Source organism: Schistocerca piceifrons, chromosome 4 (assembly GCF_021461385.2).
Source record: "Schistocerca piceifrons isolate TAMUIC-IGC-003096 chromosome 4, iqSchPice1.1, whole genome shotgun sequence".
Taxonomy (NCBI): domain Eukaryota; kingdom Metazoa; phylum Arthropoda; class Insecta; order Orthoptera; family Acrididae; genus Schistocerca; species Schistocerca piceifrons.
Genome location: NC_060141.1, coordinates 414,770,843 through 414,790,445, shown reverse-complemented (window position 1 = coordinate 414,790,445; position 19,603 = coordinate 414,770,843). Strand labels below are relative to the sequence as shown.

The 19,603-nt window shown below is 39.8% G+C and overlaps 1 protein-coding gene across 1 annotated transcript in view; it reads left to right on the top strand.

Annotated features, from left to right (window-relative positions):
- Positions 1 to 8,588, top strand: part of LOC124796388 (adenylate cyclase type 2-like) — a 179,918-nt gene extending 171,330 nt beyond the window's left edge. Inside the window, exon 18 of the mRNA XM_047260556.1 lies at positions 6,374 to 8,588. Within this exon, the coding sequence (XP_047116512.1) occupies positions 6,374 to 6,727 (354 nt within the window). The 3' untranslated portion in view covers positions 6,728 to 8,588. The remainder of the gene's footprint in view (positions 1 to 6,373) is intronic.
- The last annotated feature ends 11,015 nt before the right edge of the window (positions 8,589 to 19,603 follow it).

Sequence of the window (19,603 nt, the reverse complement as noted above, 5' to 3'; positions counted from 1 at the left end):
ATAAAATCAGATTCTGTGTGTTATGTAAAGGGAAACTTTTATTCGTGTTAATAGTATTATCAGATAATTGAATTTAAATAGATTTCTGTAGAATATATTACCAATAGCGGGAAGCAGGAGTGATAATTTGCATCTCATTATACAGCGTCTTACATCCCTCATTAAGACAGTGTTCTGCCACTGCAGATTTCTCTGGCTGGAGCAAATAAGTGTGATGGTGTTTTCTAGGGCCTGAATATTACAGACAGTTTAGTGAATATAAGCCACCCCACAATGACAAGGAATTTTGCGAACTCCAGGTTTCCGCAGACACAAGTCATCCTTTAGGAATCCGAGAAGGGCTCTAATCTTAACCAGTGGCATAAATACACTTTTGATGTCACATCATCTTAAAATTTTTGAAATTTTTGATGAAATTCTCCCATCAAAAGGCAAAAAAAGCAACAGATTGACAAGTATCCTCCGATTGCTTCCCCAGTGGTCCAAACTGAAGAGCATGACATATTTGTTGGTCACTATAACCACTCTGCTTAAAAACAATTTTAAGATGGTCCAATTCCTGTATCAAATTTTCTGTGTTGGTAATGGCATAGGCTCTCTTCAGCAAAGTCTGCAAAATCGTTGTGAGATGGTGGGATGGATGACAGCTGGTTGCATGATGAGAACGGTCAATATACGTATGTTCCTGATATGCACTATGTTCCAAAGTCCCATTGTCATTTTTGTGAACCAAAACATCAAAAAAAGGAAGGTAGGGGTGCAGGATGTCGATGGGGTCAGGAGGTTGATGGAGTCAGGTGAAAGGTTTTGTAGGGGGCCTAAGGTTCTGAGGATTCCTTGAAGCTCCGCCTGGACATCAGGAATGGGATTACCTTGGCAAACTTTGTATGTAGTGTTGTCTGAAAGCTGACGCAGTCCCTCGGCCACATACTCCCGACGATCAAGTACCATGGTCGTGGAACCCTTGTCCGCCGGAAGAATGACGATGGATCGGTCAGCCTTCAGATCACGGATAGCCTGGGCTTCAGCAGTGGTGATGTTGGGAGTGGGATTAAGGTTTTTCAAGATGGATTGAGAGGCAAGATAATACATTGTAAAACACTTTTAAATCTTTCTGATTGTAATAGCTCGATTCTACTCACTACTGTGAAACTATATTTACAATATCATCAAGAAAGTTGTACCCTTCAGATTATCTCATAGGTAACCTGAATTGTCCTTTATCTCTTTGTTCCTTCATACAGACAAAAGAAGAAAAGAGGACCAAAAAAGTTTTATAATACACTAAGCTAAAATTAATATATGAGAAATTCCTGGAAGGTTTGGAGAGGGTGATTTTGAGGAAGAGGAGGTGGGTCCCGCTGTGACGAAGGACTCTTCCCGTTACCCACCAGGCCTCAACCTCTGCTAATTTGAAGTTGCCACCGCTCATACCTCACCTGTCATTCAACAACATCTTTGTCTCTGTACATCCGGCTCGACTGACATCTCTGTCCAAATTCTTTGCCTTTACATATGTCTGCTTGTGACTGTATATTTGCGGATGAATATGTGTGTGTGTGCGAGTGTATACCTGTCCTTTTTTCCCCCTAAGGTAAGTCTTTCTGCTCCCGGAATTGGAATGACTCCTTACCCTCTCCCTTAAAACCCACCTCCTTTCGTCTTACCCTCCCCTTCCCTCTTTCCTGATGAAGCAACCTTGGGTTGCAAAAGCTTGAATTTTGTCTGTGTGTTTGTGTTTGTTTGTGTGTCTATCAACATACCAATGCTTTCATTTGGTAGGTTACATCAGCTTTGTTTTTAGATATATTTTTCAATGATGTAACTTACCAAATGAAAGCATTGGTATGTTGATAGAGACGCAAACAAACACACAAAATTCAAGCTTTCGCAACCCACGGTTGCTTCATCAGGAAAGAGGGAAGGAGTGGGAAAGATGAAAGGATGTGGGTTTTAAGGGAGAGGGTAAGGAATCATTCAATCCTCACCTGTCATTCAACAACATCTTTGCCTCTGTACTTCCACCTCGACTGACATCTCTGCCCAAATTCTTTGCCTTTACATATGTCTGCTTGTGTCTGTATATGTGCGGATGGATATGTGTGTGTGTGCGAGTAAGGTAAGTCTTGGAATGACTCCTTATCCTCTCCCTTAAAACCCACATCCTTTCGTCTTTCCCTCTTTCCTGATGAAGCAACTGTGGGTTGCGAAAGCTTGAAATTTGTGTGTGTGTTTGTGTTTGTGTTTGTTATTGTTTCTACCAACGCTTTCGTTTGGTAAGTAACAGAATCTTTGTTTTTTTATACACACAAAGATTCTATTACTTTGTTTTCTGTTACTTACCAAATGAAAGTGTTGGTACGTTGATAGAAACAATAACAAACACAAACACACACACAAATTTCAAGCTTTCGCAACCCACGGTTGCTTCATCACGAAAGAGGGAAGGAGAGGGAAAGACAAAAGGATGTGCGTTTTAAGGGACAGGGTAAGGAGTCATTCCAATCCTGGGAGCAGAAAGACTTACCTTAGGGCAGGAGCGGGCAAACGTTGCACGCGGCTCATGAGCGCACAGCGGTGCACGTGTGCTGCTCGCGTGCAATCGTCGACCGGGGCAGTGGCGACAGCCGGCAGGTTGCGGCAGAGTAGTGCCAGGCCAAGCTGCGGACGTTGATGCGAAGTGACCACTACGTAGTGAATGTTGTATTTCAAGAACTGGAAAATGTAGAGTGAGTCAAGGAAACAGAGAAGTGGAGATTTGCTATCTTTTAAAAAGGAATGGGAGAATCATTTTTTCTTTGAGCAAAAACGTGAGAATTCGAAATGTTTAATATGTGGCAGTATTCTCACTGGTCAGCGGAAGTCTAGTATTGAAGGCCACTATAATAAATTTCACAAGGACGAGTACAATTTATTGTTGGATTCTGAGCGGATGGGGAAATTGACTGAGCTTATGAAGAGCGATCTGACGATACTAGATGATCTGTCGTAGTTGCTGTTGTCACGAGAGATCTGCGACTTTCTTTCGTCATCTCTCTCACCTAATTGATTTAACATTTTATGGAGCACTGTTTTCAATTTTTCAGGACGACAACGATGATAGCCCAGCGGTACGTGCAAGTTATAAGATTGTGCTTAATATAGTGAGAGCTGGAAAGCCATTTGCTGAATTAATAAGTCTCTGTTAAGAGCAAACATCAGTGATGAAAATTTACGTAACTGTTTGCGTTTGTCTGTATGTAGAAATTTTGTTCCAGATATTAAGCGTATTGTAAACTCCACCTGTGATAATTAAATAAAAAGTATCATACGTAATAGGTACTCTTTCAAGCCATGCTTTCTTTCAAGCACTCCTACTAACCTCATTCCTTCATTCAATAAACCAAGCTAGGAAACAAAACACATTGCAGAGGAAGGAGCGGACAGAAGGTATGGTGGGGAGGGGAGATAAGCGGGTTGTCAGCTTGCCCCTGTGTGCACGCAGAACACCTGTTAACTGCACGCGTGCAAGTGCACCACACACGTGCAGGATTCCTGCCCGCCCCTGCCTTAGGGGGAAAAAGGGACAGGTATACACTCGCGCGCACACACACACACACACACACACACACACACACACACACACACACACACACACACACACACACACATATCCATCCGCACATATACAGACACAAGCAGACATATCAAGTCAGGCAACAATACGTCTGTACTCTCAAGTGCTAGTCCCGTGGGATCACTGATATTCTTCGTGATGTTGGGTAGGGTTATCCTGGATCCATAAATTCCATAACTGCATGGTAGTTAGGGGATCATGGCCAACACAAGCACAATATCGTGTGGTGTCTGCTTGTGTCTGTATATGTGCGGATGGATACGTGTGTGTGTGTGTGTGTGTGTGTGTGTGTGTGTGTGTGTGTGTGTGTGTGTGTGAGAGTGTATACCTGTCCCTTTTTCCCCCGAAGGTAAGTCTTTCCGCTCCCAGGATTGGAATGACTCCTTACCCTTTTACTTAAAACCCACATCCTTTCGTCTTTCCCTCTCCTTCCCTCTTTCCTCATGAAGCAACTGTTGGTTGCGAAAGCTTGAATTTTGTGTGCATGTTTGTGTTTGTTTGTGTGTCTATCGACCTGCCAGCGCTTTCGTTTGGTAAGTCACATCATCTTTGTTTTTAGATATTTTTCCCACCTGGAATGTTTCTCTCTCTCTCTCTCTCTCTCTCTCTCTCTCTATATATATATATATATATATATATATATATAGAAAGAAACATTCCACATGGGAAAAATATATTAAAAAACAAAGATGCTGTGACTTACCAAACGAGAAAGTGCTGGTAGATAGACACAATAAAAAACACACACACAAATTTCAAGCTTTCGCAACCCATGGTTGCTTCATTAGGAAAGAGGGAAGGAGAGGGAAAGATGAAAGGTTGTGGATTTTAAGGGAGAGGGTAAGGAGTCATTCCAATCCCGGGAGCGGAAAGACTTACCTTAGGGGGAAAAAAGGACAGGTATACACTAGCGCACACACACACACATATCCATCCACACATATACAGACACAGGCAGACATTTTTGTCTTATCTATGTGATGTTGGCTGGATATAACAGTCTCCTCTTAATGTGTTTAGGTTGCTGAATAGGGTGTCTTTCACGGTTGACCATCAGCCATAGGCCATGGTGATCAGATAATATTGGATCTTTCACTCCATACTGATATTTATCTTTTGTTAAATTGGAAATTATGTTATCCAGGCATCCCACTAATCGTGTTGGCTGGTCATTCACACAGTAAAAGTTGTTGGATCTTAGCAGGTTTTGAAAATGTGTGACAGTTGGTGTTTTTTGTAGAATGTCAATGTCACCAATGTATACTATCTTGTGGTGCATGTATTTTACCAGCAGGTACTTATTTAGGGAGTCTCCATTTGATCAATAAACTGATTTGTATCAGAGTTTGGGGTGTGATAAATAAAGATGGGCACTAACTTTTGTTTTGGAAGTAGCACTACAAAAATTTCAAAAAGTTGGTCTTTGCAAAACTGATCAACTTTCTGTGCTACATATTCAATGTCAGAGTTTTTATTTACAAAAATTGCAATTCCTCCATATCTGCTTTTGTTTCTACAGTATGAACTTGCTGACTCAAATCCTTCAGGGATATACAGAGCAGTCTCATCAGGTGTGAGCCAGTGTTCATTTACACAAAAAATGTGGCGTGGGTTTGAAATTAGGAATAAATCTATTTTGTTTCTGATTGACTGTACATTTAGATGCAAAATTAAATTCTGTTGTCTGCGAGAACAGGCAAAGAATTTGATACTTCTGTATTTACAGTTTTTGTGGTGCTGACTGGGGCATAATAATTCATAAAAAATCTTCACTACAGCTAGTCACTTTCCTTCATCTGGTAGATGAGCGAGTGAAGATTGGATGTGCCATGTTGTCTTGGTTTCTCTAGTGGCATGTTACAATAATGTGGTGCAAGGGTTTTAACATGCACCAGAACTGCAGACATGCACCTGCAAACAAACAAAAAATTATTTGCATTACTTTTTTGTGGTGTTTATTAAAACGATGACTAACATTTGTAGACCACACTCTGCATGTTATTGTTATTACACCCTTCCATATAACAAACACTTTCTTCCTCAATGAAGAGTTGCCCAAGAATATTATGCCTTAAGAAATCAGTGAATAATAAAAGGAGAAGTCTGTTAACTTCTTCAAAGTTTCATCTCCTAGGGTCCACTACTATCCATACTGCAAAAACTGCTGAGCTTAGACATTTAGAAGATTTTCAGTCCAGGTCCTTATCAATATATACACCAAAAAATTTAGAACCTTCTGTTTCATTTATTGATTTTCCTTTATGCAGTATATTTAATAATGTGACAGTCCTTTTGCAGAGTGTCAATTAGTATGAAATATTGTATAAAAACAACATCTGAGTAGTGTAAGACAAAAGCAATGGTACCCCTTTTTTAAAGAGCCCAATTTTCTACTAAGTACTGATCTACAAGTAATTCCCTTAATTATCTATGAGAGTAGATCAGCACTACAGTAACTAGTTGATAATAAACTTTACGGAGTAACTTGCAGTGGCTATTACTGCCCATAAATGTTTTATATGACTGATTCCACATTCCTGAAGGAGCACAATGTGACTCAAAAGCAAATTAACAATAAATAAATGAAGGAATCAATCAGTCAAAGAACACCCCAATATGAGTAAAATTTATATTTTATCTGTTTTATACAATGCCTGTTAGCATTTAGAAAATCTACCACATTTAGTAATTAAAGTAAATATGTATTTTGGTACCGCTCTGCAAAGCATATCATGATTAAATAAATTTAATTTTCAGGTCACTGAAAACACTGCAGAAGTGCTTGAAGAGCAAGGTGTATGTTGTCAATATCGAGGGCCTACCTATGTAAAAGGCAAAAACTACATGACAACATACTTTGTTTGCATGGGTGACAACTATGAACTTCTTTTAAAACCAAAGTCTCCTGATATTGTTAACGAAGAAATTATGCCAGAAAATGCTCAGAAAGACATAACTAATGTTATTTCAAATAAAGAACTTAATGGTGTAATTAAAAGTGGTGAAACAAATCATATTACGAGCAACTGTATCAACAGAATACAGCACAGTGCAGCTGGTGATAGTGAAAGGACTGAAGAGAGTGAAGAAGAATACAACACATCATTATAATTTCAGATAGCTGGTGCATACTTCCACAAAAAGAAGTGCTTCAAAACTTCAATATTAATTGTCAATAAACTGGAGAACATAATTTTTCCAGCATATGTTGAAATCATACATGTAAATATGTAAAATGTAATGATAACAAGACTGACTGAGTTAAATACTTTGCATATTAAATCTCAGACCAAAACATATTCCATAGCGAATTAACATTATATGACCTTGACAAGTAGACTGGAGGATTTATCAAGATTTGAAAATTCAGCTAATGCCTGTATAATCTTGATCATTCCTTTACTATTACTATTGTATGGTTATGTTGCCTTGCTTTATATCTTTTAATGAGTAGCTCAGATCCAATGTATTGTGTGCGGCTGTACACACAATGAAACTCTAATGAAATATTTAGATTCACTCTCCTTTGTAACCACTGTTTTCTGAAAATACTGAAATTCAAAATGACATGACATACAAGGTGCAGTGCTTCCAAATGGATCACCAGCTAAGTATTTCATAAGAATGAAACAAGCAACAAAGAAAAGGAACATGAAAATCAGCTTCTATTTCATAATGCAGAGGGACATCATGACAGATGGAAATCTGGTTTCATTCTCCTTAACAAAATGTTATTAATTCTTTTTGTATTTAAACTACACTGATTGTACAAAGTAACAGCTAATTTCCAACAAAATAAACTACCTAATTTCTTGTCAGCATGCCCGTGTGCACATAACATAAAGTATGCAGACACATAAGTGCTGACAGTACACAAAAAAATATTTCATTCATCATAAAAATTCATCATAAGAAAATATATGAGTTGAAGTAATCTACTTGTAACATCTCACATTTTTAAATTTATCACCCCACAAAGAATGTTGGCCAATTTCATTTATATTTTTACTACAATAATAACAAAGCATTGAAGATCTGAGTAATAGATTTTTGTCCGATTTGTAAATATAGTAAGTGATAATTATGCCATTGTGACAAAACCATAGCTTTATTATTATAGAGTTGTGTAAATCACCATTTCATACATATCGGTGTAATATATATACTCTGTACATACAGTGATATGTATATTTTATAAATACTTGTTAACTATTGAAGACTGTTTCAACAAACAGAAACTAAGACTACATATAATGTATCTTGCAATTTGTATTAAGAAGTTTTCCGTGCTAAAGCAAAAAATCTTTACAACTTGTATGAAACAAGGTAATTTTACATACGTTATTTCTTACAAGCCAAACTAGTCATAATGTTTGAAAATTACTTTTTTTCATAACATGAAGAATGCAGTGTTTTGACATTTGATTTTCTTAAGCAGATTTCTGGTTTCAGCTGTACAGCCACTATCTGGTCATAAAAAAGAATAATAATGTACAGGATGCACAGACATAAATTGACCTATTTAACAAAATAAACACTGCTTAATCAGCTGGTAAAAGTTACAACGTGGTGCCAGTGGCGCTGGTGGAAGGTATGGTTATGAACATCACAGATCTGACAATGGCTGAAGGCAAATATGGTAATCTGTTTAACTGAATCAAAAGTAACCTAGACTATGCATTTTCCAGTTTATTTAGATATCAAGTCACTGGCGTCCTCCAAAGACCTAAGTGACTTCATTTAATGATACTTCTTTCCACTTCCCCTTCTCTAGCAAATCCTTAATTCACAACTAACGACCATTTCAAGTCTCATAATTGACAACCCCAATATATTAATGTACAAATTCCACAATATTGCATAAGCCATCTATATTCAAACTTTTGTTTTCCATCCTATGTTGACAGTTCTGCTCTTTTGCCCTTCCTGCACAAAATGTGATTCTTGTACAAAGTTTGATATTGTAATAACATCATACCTCATGAATTAAAACTTTTTTAAATATCTTTTGTCAGGCTATGTTGTAATTTATTATATTTATTTTTTGTATTATTGTTGTATTTCATTGTCAATAAACATCTTTTACTTTGGAATAGATGCCAAAAAGAAACAGCAGTGTGAAGTCTGTAATTCTGTTGGAACGACATTTAATACAACCCATGTTTGTTAGATACACAAGTACCTGATATGAAACGTGCAATGCGATTTATGCTTCATTTCCTTTGATAACCATCTAGGAATCTTAACTCCCGTAACTTGGTCATGAGTGATAGTTTGCATTCTGATATTTTATTTTCTCATACATTACTGTTCCAAATCAAAGCTTGGAATTTAGCACAATATCACATCGCAATGTGTAAAACTGTAATGTTTTTTTTACATGCTGAAAAATACTTCGTGCAAAAATATATTATGAAACATGAAGGCAAAGAATAGAAACACAAACTACCTGCTGCGATGTGTCGCTATGGTTGTAAATACAGAACAAATCCAATGTAAAGCTCAAATACCACCATAAGAGATCAAAAGGAACCACAATAACTGTTCTTGGATCTTTATTGTCTGAGGGATTGGTTGCATCTGCTGCTATCTGTTTAATTAATAAGTGTTGCACTCAATTATGTAAGAGTGTCCCCCACCCCAGAAAGAATCTCTGCTCTCGTAGACCAACAGCTTTGGCCTATTGCCATAACCTATCCTCCAATAAAAAAAGTCACCAATCATTTCCTCCACTGATTCTCCACAGTACCCGTTCCTTTACCACACAGCATACTGCTCATCACTGTTGATGGTACCTCCCTCTACACTAACATCTTCAGTGCCCATGGCTTTTTTGCTATTGAACACTGTCTACAACCTCTGTCCTGGTCATCATGACAAACTTTATCCTTGCCCACAATTACTTGTACTTTGAAGGCATATCAACTGCAAACAATTCTATGCTACAGCAATGGGCAATAACATGGCACCATCCTATGCTAGGCTATTCATGGGCCAGCAAGAGCAATCCTTTCTTTACTACCCATGATCTCAAATGATCTTATGATGACTTGTTCATGGGCCATCTAGAGAAATCCTTCCTAATCACCCAGAGAACCAAACCCTCCACCTGATCCAAATTCATTGATGACAGCTTCGTTATATGGATGGGTGAGGACACCCAATCCATATTCCTCCAGGACCTCATCACCTTCTCTTCCATTTGCTTCATCTAGTCCTCCTCAACCCAACAGATCACCTTCCTCAATGTTGACCTCCATCTCAAGGATGACAACACCAATACCTCCGTCCATATTAAACCTACAGACTACACCCAATACCTCTACCTTCACAGCTGGCACCCATTCCATACCAAGAAGTCCCCTTCATACAGCCTAGCCAACTGTGGTTGTCACATCTGCAATGATGAGCAGCCCCTTTCCAAATATACAAAGGGTATAACTGAGACCTTCACAGACCTGAGTTACTGCCCCTCCCCCCCGATATTTGTACAGAAACAGATCTCCCATGCTTTGTCTCTCTAGTCACCTACTACCTCCTACATACCCACCCTCTGGACGCAAAAGACCACTTCCATCATGACTCAGTACCACCCAGGACTGGAGCAACTGAATCACATTCTTTGATAGTGTTTAACTACCTCTCGTTGTGCCTTGAAATGAGGAATATCCCACACCTCCCACAGTGGGATTCCACCGCCAACCAAACCTCTGCAATCTCCTTGTCCATCTCTACTCCACCCCTGTCCTCAACCATTGTCTCATGGCTCATATCCCTGCAATAAATATAGATATAAGACATGACCCATACAGTCCCGCACCACCACCTACTCCCATCTAGTCACATTATCTTCTGTTCCATCAAAGGCACAGCTGTCAGTGAAAGCAATTAGGAGATCTATATACGAAGCTCCAACCACTGTGCTGCTTTCTATGTTGGTATGACAGCTAACTAGCTGTCTTTTCACGTGAATGGCCACCAGCAAACTGTAACAAAGAGACAGCTGGATCATCCAGTTGCTGAACATGCTCACCAACACAATGTGCTTCGTTTCAACAGCTGCTTCACAACCTGTGCCATCTGACTCCTTCCTACCAGTAACAGCTTTCTAAATTGCACAGGTGAGAATACTCTCTGTAATCTATCCTGCTTTTCCATCCCCGGCCTCTAACATTCGCTAGTCCCTTTCCTATTGGTGGAATGGAAAGCTGTATTGTGCTGAAGTGGGAACAGGGAAGGAGATAGGTAAGTGTAGGACAGGGACTAGTGAATGTTGAGGCCAGGAGTGGTTTTGGGAATATAGGATATATTGCATGAAGAGTTCCCACATGTGCAATTCAGAAAATCTGGTGTTGGTAGGAGTGATCCAGATGGCACAGGCTGTGAAGCAGTACATGGTACTGGGCAGCATGTTCAGCAATTGGGTGAGCCTGCTGCCTCTTGGTTACAGTTAGCTGGTAAACACTCATGTGGCTGGACAGTTTCTTAATCACCATGCACATTAGAAAGCAGCACAATGGTTGCAGCTTAATTTGTAGATCACAAGACTGCTTTCACTGGTAGCCCTGCCTCTGATGGCAGGATGTACCTGTGATTGGGCTGGAGTGTGTAATGGTTGGAGGATGTATGGGACATGTCTTGCATCTAGGAGGTGTGACCAAAAAGTAATGAGAATTTTTGTTTTTCTTAAAAAATCGTTATTTAGTCATCACATTCAACTTTGTCCCCTTCGAAGTAATCCCCCTCAGATATAATACACTTGTGCCAGAACTCAGTTTTCGTTATGGTGTTCAGCTCCTTCAGTGATTGCTTTTATCTCATCAATGGTGGAAAAATGATGTCCTTTCAAGGTTCTCTTCAGCCTTCGGAAAAGAAGAAGTCACAGGTCTTCTTTTGTCAAAGGCATCAGTTACAAAGGAATTAACAGTTATAAAACATGTAAGTAGACAATGGACATTAATGAAAAAGGGCAAGGAAATCTATAATTAACTTGCTTTTGCCCAAAAATGAGCTACGTTCAAAGCATTATAGTTATCATACAGTTAGAAGTAATTATACATGTGGTGTCACCGCCAGACACCACACTTGCTAGGTGATAGCCTTTAAATCAGCCACGGTCCGTTAGTATACGTCGGACCCGCGTGTCGCCACTATCAGTGATTGCGGACCAAGCGCCGCCACACGGCAGGTCTAGAGAGACTTCCTAGCACTTGCCCCAGTTGTACAACTGACTTTGCTAGCGATGGTTCACTGACAAAATACGCTCTCATTTGCCGAGACGATAGTTAACATAGCCTTCAGCTACATCATTTGCTACGACCTAGCAAGGTGCCATTACCAGTTACTATTAATACTGAATCATGTACCGTCAAGAGCGACGTTCACCATTAATGGATTAAAGTTAAGTATTCCACCAGCTATGTCCACTTTTTCTAAATTCTAATTTCCTTGTCCTGTTCCAGACCTCATGCCAGCCTGTGTGAGCTAAAACGCGTGCCTTTTGGCTTCCTCTAGTAACCCGGTGTTGGCTCTCCTGCCAATCACAACAAATAAATGAAAATTCATAAATACACTTAAGTATAGGCTAACAGACATTGAATTAAATTGTCTTCGCCCAGAAACAGGCAACGTCCAAGGTCTTAGAACTGGCCAGCATCAACTCTTCTTCGGTGCATAATGACGGGCACAGACAGCAGTTGTGCAGGTGAGACATCATCTGCTCCTCTCCACAGTCACAAGTCGAGGGTCCTCTAGCGTATCCCCATTTTTCATGAGTTTCTTTACATCACCCAACACCAGTTCATAATCTGTTGAGGGACTTCCAGGTACACCAGCTCTCATTATCACTGGGAGGTAGTTCTTCTTTAGGTTGTCTCCAGCCTAGAGGAGCAGTATCTACTCTCTTTCTCCACATGTCTAGCCTTTGGTTTGTGTTGTTGTTATTTACATAGGCCCTTAGAAAACTTTTTCTGGACTTCAAGCGAGACGGTGCTGGCGAATGGCCAAATAATGGGCGAGTGTCAGGTGTGAAGGCTCTACATACTTTCGCTTGAGCAGGTGCTTCACACCTTATGTCGGAAAGAGCGGTACCTGCTAGATAATACAGCTGCTCCACTTAAGTGTCTCAGGCATCCAGTGATTATGCGGCACATCTCATTCAGAGCAATGTCCACATGCCTAGCATGGCAGGAGTTATGCCAGACAGCTGTTGCATATTCACCCGCAGAGTAGCACAACACCAAAGCCGAAGTCTGAATAGTGACTGGCTGTGCACCCCAGTTAGATCCCCCTAGTTTTCATATGATATTATTCCTTGCGCACACTTTCAATTTGGTGTTTTGAACGTTAGGGTCTGATCTATGGTCACCCCAAGATACTTAGGGGAAAATGAATGTTCAAGTTGATTGCCATTCCATGAAATATTTAGTTGTTGGTTGGCCTGTCAGTTTTTTAGGTGGAAAGCACAGACTTGCATTTTCATATGGTAAGGCCTTAAGTTATTATTTTTGTAGAACCGTCCTAGTTCTCCAGTGCTTCAGACAGCTTATTTTTGACGTCATGGAAATCCTTTCCCTGGGTGGCCAATGTGAGATCATCCGCATACAGAAAACTCCTGGTGTACAGCGGGAGTGGTTGATCATTCGTATACATATTAAAGAGTATAGGGTCCAGAACACTGCCCTGGGGTAGCCATTCCTCTGTAGTCTCCATCTACTGTGCTGTACTTGAAATTCCACGAAAAATCTCCTGTTGCTAAGGAAGTTGGCTATTAAGGTGGTTAAAGTAGAGTCATTAGTGACATCATAAAATTTTTTCAGGAGTAATTTATGGTTCACAGTGTCGTACGTAGCAGACAGGTCAACAAAGGCCACACCAGTTACCATACATGATTCAAAACTATGTACTGGGTGAGACTGAGGATCTGTGATGTGCAGCTTCTACCCGGTGTAAAGCCAGCCTGTTGATGTATGAGTGCAGAGTTAATTGCTTCTGTCAAACAGTTCAAAATCATTCTCTCCAAGATCTTATACAAATGGCAAAGAAGAGAGATGGAATGGCAGTTCTTAGGGTCATTGTTCTCTTCACCGGGTTTAAGGATAGTGATGACATGAGCTTTCCACCAGACTTCGGGGATCCTACCAGAACATAAGCAGTTGTTAAAAAGATCTAGAATCCATTTTAGTGTTACAGGACCAAATCGTTTTATTTTCTCATTCCTAAGATCATTTTTTTTTTTTTTAAAGAAACAGGGGGTCATGTATAGTGAATATGTTGGCTGAGGCAACATAACAGTTTTGTCTTTTGTCAAAAAATTATGAACAAGCATTGAGGTGCAAGTTTCCACAAGAGGTTTTGCCACAATTCTGGTCATTTTCTTTGGATTGGTTCATGCAAACAGCGCATAACTCCCAGATAGCATTCCTTACTGATCATATGACATTAAAGCGGGAAATCATGGTGCACTATCCCATTGCAATTGAAGAAAACAGTAAGAAGAACCTCCATATGTGATCGAACTTGTCAAATTGTTTTTGATCTTGGCTCTTCATGCAGTTTCCATCGGGACAATTAGGCCTTGGTTTCAATGTCATATACATATATCCATGTTTTGTCACCTGTTATAACCTTCTTTAGAAGTTCTGGATTTTTGTCGATTTCATTCAGCAATTCGTGAGGGATGTCTATGTGACAATTTTTAGTCAAAATTCATCAATTTTAGAACAAACTTGGTTGCTACACATTTAATGCCAAAAACAACCAAACAAATTGCTTGGTATGAGATGAAGGATATGGCAACATCATCAGCAACCTCTCTGATGGTGATTCGGCAGTTTTCCAGAAAAATTTTCTTTACTTCTTCCACATTGTCATCATTAACTGATGTGGTACAGGGTCCAGGATAGTTGTCATCTTCAAGGTCTTCTCAATCCTCTTTGAAACATTTATACCCCTGTAAACTCTTGTCTTAATCATAATAGATTCACCAAAAGCCACAGTCAACATTTTGAATGCAGAGCTGCACTTTTTTCCATGTTTCCAACATGAATATTCTTTGATCCATCTTTTTTCTGAAGTAAAAATTTGCTGAGCTCTTGAAAACAGGTATAACCTTTCCGACTATCAACAACAAATTAAATATTTAAAACAACTGAAAATGCAAACATAGGAGTAAATCGTGAACATATGTACCAACAAGATAAAAAAAATTGACAAACGGATGTATAAAGCTGGGAAAATTAAAAAATTCCTGTTGCTTTTTGCTCGCACCTCATATATCTATTGCAGGGATATGATCCATGAGGCATGGGACTGGGGGCAGGGGTGGGGTAAGAATAGGCAAGGATATTGCATAGGTTTGGAGGGTGGTGCAAGACTGCTGTAGGAAGGTTGTGAAGGACAGTGGAAAGGATATTCCTCATTTCAAGGCACAACAAGAGGTGGTCTATACCGTGTTGGGTAATGTGATGCAGTTGATCCAGTCCTGGATGTTACTCAGTCATGAGGGGAGTCTGCTTTGTGTCCAGATGCTGCTGTAAATTTCAGTTTCCCTGAAATATGCCAGCCCTAAACATTTTTCTTTAGGCTATTACAAATGGAGGTTCTTTCTTCCAAAATATTCCTTTTTAGTTAACTTCCATTTCCTTAGCCATCTGTTTGGTTTCCAGATTGTAGTGACTCTTTCTCAATATTTTTGATTGCAAGTTCAATTACCATTTTCAGAAAGGCAGCTAATTCAGGAAAAAAAAATTTTTTTTGCTTCCTGTTACTGCTGTAATGTACAACGCAGTCCACATTATTTTGCTGATATTTATTTTCAACAATATTAAACTTCACCCAACACAGTTGATGAACTTTTTTCTTTAAACAGTTTCAAAACAAAAAAATTAACATCAGTTAAGGGCAGTGGATATGGAAAAAATTGAATGTATTAAGAATATAACATATTAAAATACAAAATGCATTAGTTTCATAACATACTGAATTACAAAACATAATAAAAATTCCTATTACCTGTGACTGTATGAGTGGTAGAACTACAAGTGCTGGTAATTTTGTGACACTGTAAGTGGAACCAGCAACAAAATTGCAGAAACTTATCAGAAACTCCATAACAGAGAAAATTCAGAGGATTGTCAGTGTGCACACCCAGCTTTTGACCTGGTGAATGGCAGTGTAAGAAGTCATGAACATGAGGTGCTCTGTACATAATTCCATAAAAAAAATCAGTGTACTTATCACAGTATAGTAACTGGATAGATAAAAAGTCTACTCACCAACTGGCGCAAGGGGAACACACATATAAAAAAGGTTTTAGGTATGCAAGCATTCGGACCCAGTGACTCCTTCCTCTGGCAGGAAGGTTGAAGGGGAAAGAAGAGGGATGAAGGAAAAGGACAGGAGAGGATTGGGAAAAGGGTTAGAGTTCGGAAAAGTTACCCAGAAACCCGGGTCAAGAGCAGACTTACCAGACAGGATGAGAAGGAAAGCACATACCAGCTGTTATGTAAATACTGTTTGACCTTTTAAATCGGCATGACTACCACCAAGTTATCAGTTAGGATGAATAGGCATAGGCAGACAGTGTGTACTGGCGACGCACAACATTCTGTTGGAATGCATGCTCCACAACATGACAGCTGTGACCTTGGTGGCTCTTTCACCCCATGCGCCATTTGGATTCTTCCCCCCAGACACCAGTTTCTCAGAACTCCACATGTCCTTGGTTCTCGCCACCCACCTGGCCTTAATTTAGGTTACATTTCTTCAGTCTCTGCATTTCTTCACAATAACGACTCCTTTCTTCACTCTTTAGTTTTCTACATCTTTCATGTTCTGACCTGTCTAGTTTTTGCCAGCCCCTTCCCATCTCAATTACATATAATACACTTAGCACTCTTATTAACTTGTGTATGATGTTTTAGCAGTAATCTCTGTCTTGTATATTATCCTGTCTTCCACCTTTAAGCTCTCAGGTTTTCAAATCCAATCCAGTGCAGTCCCCAGCAGTCTGTTTTTCCTTATTCCGTCTGGTGAGTCTCCCCTGACCTGGGTTTTAGCATGACTTTTCCAGACACTACCCCTTTTCTAAAACCTCTCCAGTCCTTTTCCTTCACCCCTCTTCCTTCCCCTTCAACCCTTCTGCCAGAGGAAGGAGCCATTGGCTCCAAAAGCTTAGTTACCTAAAACCTTTCTTTTTATGTGTGTTCTCCTGTTGCTGCTTGGTGAGTAGGTTTTTTATCCTTCCAATTACACTATATTGTCAAAAATTGATAATTTTTGTTGTTATATCACAGTACACTGATGTTAGTCCCAAACAAAGTGGTGACACAGACTCAAGGACAGAAATTTGTGAGCATGTAATTCAAGTGTTGAAAATCTGTGATACGAGAAAGTTGAAAATCCACCATTGGAATCTTGAAGGTCCACTATCATCGAAAGTGACTTTGGAACAGTTGAATGCACAGCTACAAGTTACATCAATAGTAAATGTAGACTAATCAGTTACAGAAGCAGTAGCAACTACTGCACTGACAGCAAGAGTTTGCCCAGGAAGAAGTGCTTGTCTGGGATCAAGAGTAACTGTAGCACGATAATGTCACCTCCTAACACAAGAAATATCAAGATCAGTGGCAGATATTAACAGGCCACCATTAATGTGAAATTTCTCTGCAGGAACAAACTCAATTATGTCCAAGTCAGCAACAACTCAACACACCACATGCAGGTCCAGCCACCATAATTACAGACCACTTGCATGCAAGTCAGTTGGATTTTTTGTGCCATTCAGGCGAGCAGCACACCTTGTGACCTTCAAAGAATCTCAGCTCTGAACTGAATACCTAACACTGACTCAGTCACATCAAGAGTCATTTCACTGCAACAAGCAAATAGCAGGATGCATGCAACTATACTCATTGTGGCGCATTAAAACAGCTGCACCACTCTCGAACTGTATGAATCAATCACAAAACCCCCTGCGACCAGCTGATACAAAAATGACTGACAGCTTTCAAACTAACACATGCAATGTTTACAGCAGCTATGGTAAAAGGAAGAGATGAAATAAACAAAACCATGTCAATTTCTCTGCTATCTCTCTCAGCTGGGGTTCTAGAAGAGCCCAAAAGATTCCTGTGGTCCATAAGGATGTCATGTTTGGCACCTTATTTTTGGTGCCACATGAACTAGATTTTAACAAGATTGGGTAAACAGCTGACCAATACCATAGGTCATGTCCCACCAGTGTTTATCACATTTGGTGTTTCATGGATGACATGGCACTGCAGTTGAATGATCTCACATGTCAAGTTGTTACCATTCAGCATATAATGGATGGTGATGCCCTAACACAGCAAAAAGGAATGCACTGCTTTATCCAGAGCTAACAGTGCAAGATCCATTTCCATGCTAGACTGGGAGGAATATCTCCATCACATACATTTCAGAGGCAGGGTACATACTGCTGTTGGTGCAATGCAAGTGGTGGAATCTTGCAGCTGGGAGGTGAATTGGCCAGCAACAATAACTCCACCAACAACTGTGACAACTAAGAGTGATGGATAAAGCCACTGTTCTGGAATTCCTATAAGAAACAAACTCTTCATATGTGTTCTCACATGCACTCTCATGGTAGCAATGTGGATTTTCAGTTGCATGGCACCAAATGGCTTCCCTACAGAAAATTACTGTTGGCAACATTAAATTTGAATCTTGGGCTTATCTAGAGTTTCTGAGTGGCCCTTTGTCATCTCCACTGTCACATATCAGATTATAGGCATGGACTTTTTGTCCTCCTACGACATCTTGCTCAAGGCGTGAAATTAGTTGCATCTTGTACCAAAAAACTTCAGCTAGAACACCTGGCCAACTAATTCAGTGCTTTGATTCGACAGCATATATTCTCTCAGAACAACCCTCATTTACCTACCTATTAATGGAATTCTCACTGACTGCATGTTCAGTACATGTGGCAAAACCTCCCCCCTCCCAACCCATCTTCCATGCCACACAACAGTGTACTACATATGGCCCTACATATGTACTGGCCCTCCTCTCCTCCACCCAACAAACTTTGAATCATTAAGGCAGAGTCTGAAATGATTGTTGAGGCAGACATAGCATTACCCTCAGAATGTGTGCACATTGTCACTGCAAGTGGTAGCAAAGAAACCAAACAGTTAAATCATGCAGAAAATACAGAGCATAGAATGCTTGAACAATCCTCAACAGCTATACAAAGTGACACATTAGAGACTTAGTATGTCTTCTTGCTGTTTGTATGGTTTTCCCACCATAGACCTCATCAAGGTCTATGACAAGATACAAGTGGTACCTGAGGAGATACACAAAATATTAATTACTGTACTGTTTTAAGTCTCCTTTATATAATAGAGGTTATGCAATGTTGCACAGGCCTTCCAAAGATATATTGATGAATTCTAATGAGTTTAGACTTTTGTTTTACATACATTAATGATTTGGTGGCGTCTTCTTTACCAGAAGACATGATCATCACCTTTGAGGAATCTTCTGCCCCTTCACTGACTAGGAAATCCACTGAAATCGGCAAAGTGTGTTATAGCCACTACAAAAGTGATGTTCACCGAATTCAAGGCATCTGCTGTTATTATATGCCTAACCCCAGCAGGCATTACTGTCGTAAAAGAGAACCGGATCACAAAGACACTGAGAGAACTGTGGCAATACCTGCATAAAATAAACTTATTACTGGCTCATAAACAACCCTGTGAACGATGCACCACTCCATGTGGTTGTTATACAGCCTGTCATCAGAGCATGCTAGTCAAAGTTTTCAGATGTTTTAACTTGTTCTATGGCTGCCTATGAGGTCCTAAAAACTTTAGATTTATGGTTGAAGGCCCACTAATTACCATCTAGACAGACTGCTAACAGTCGAAATTCACATTTATGCAGCCCCTGGAACAACTATCTGTGAGTACAGCTGAGCAATCTAAATTTCACAAC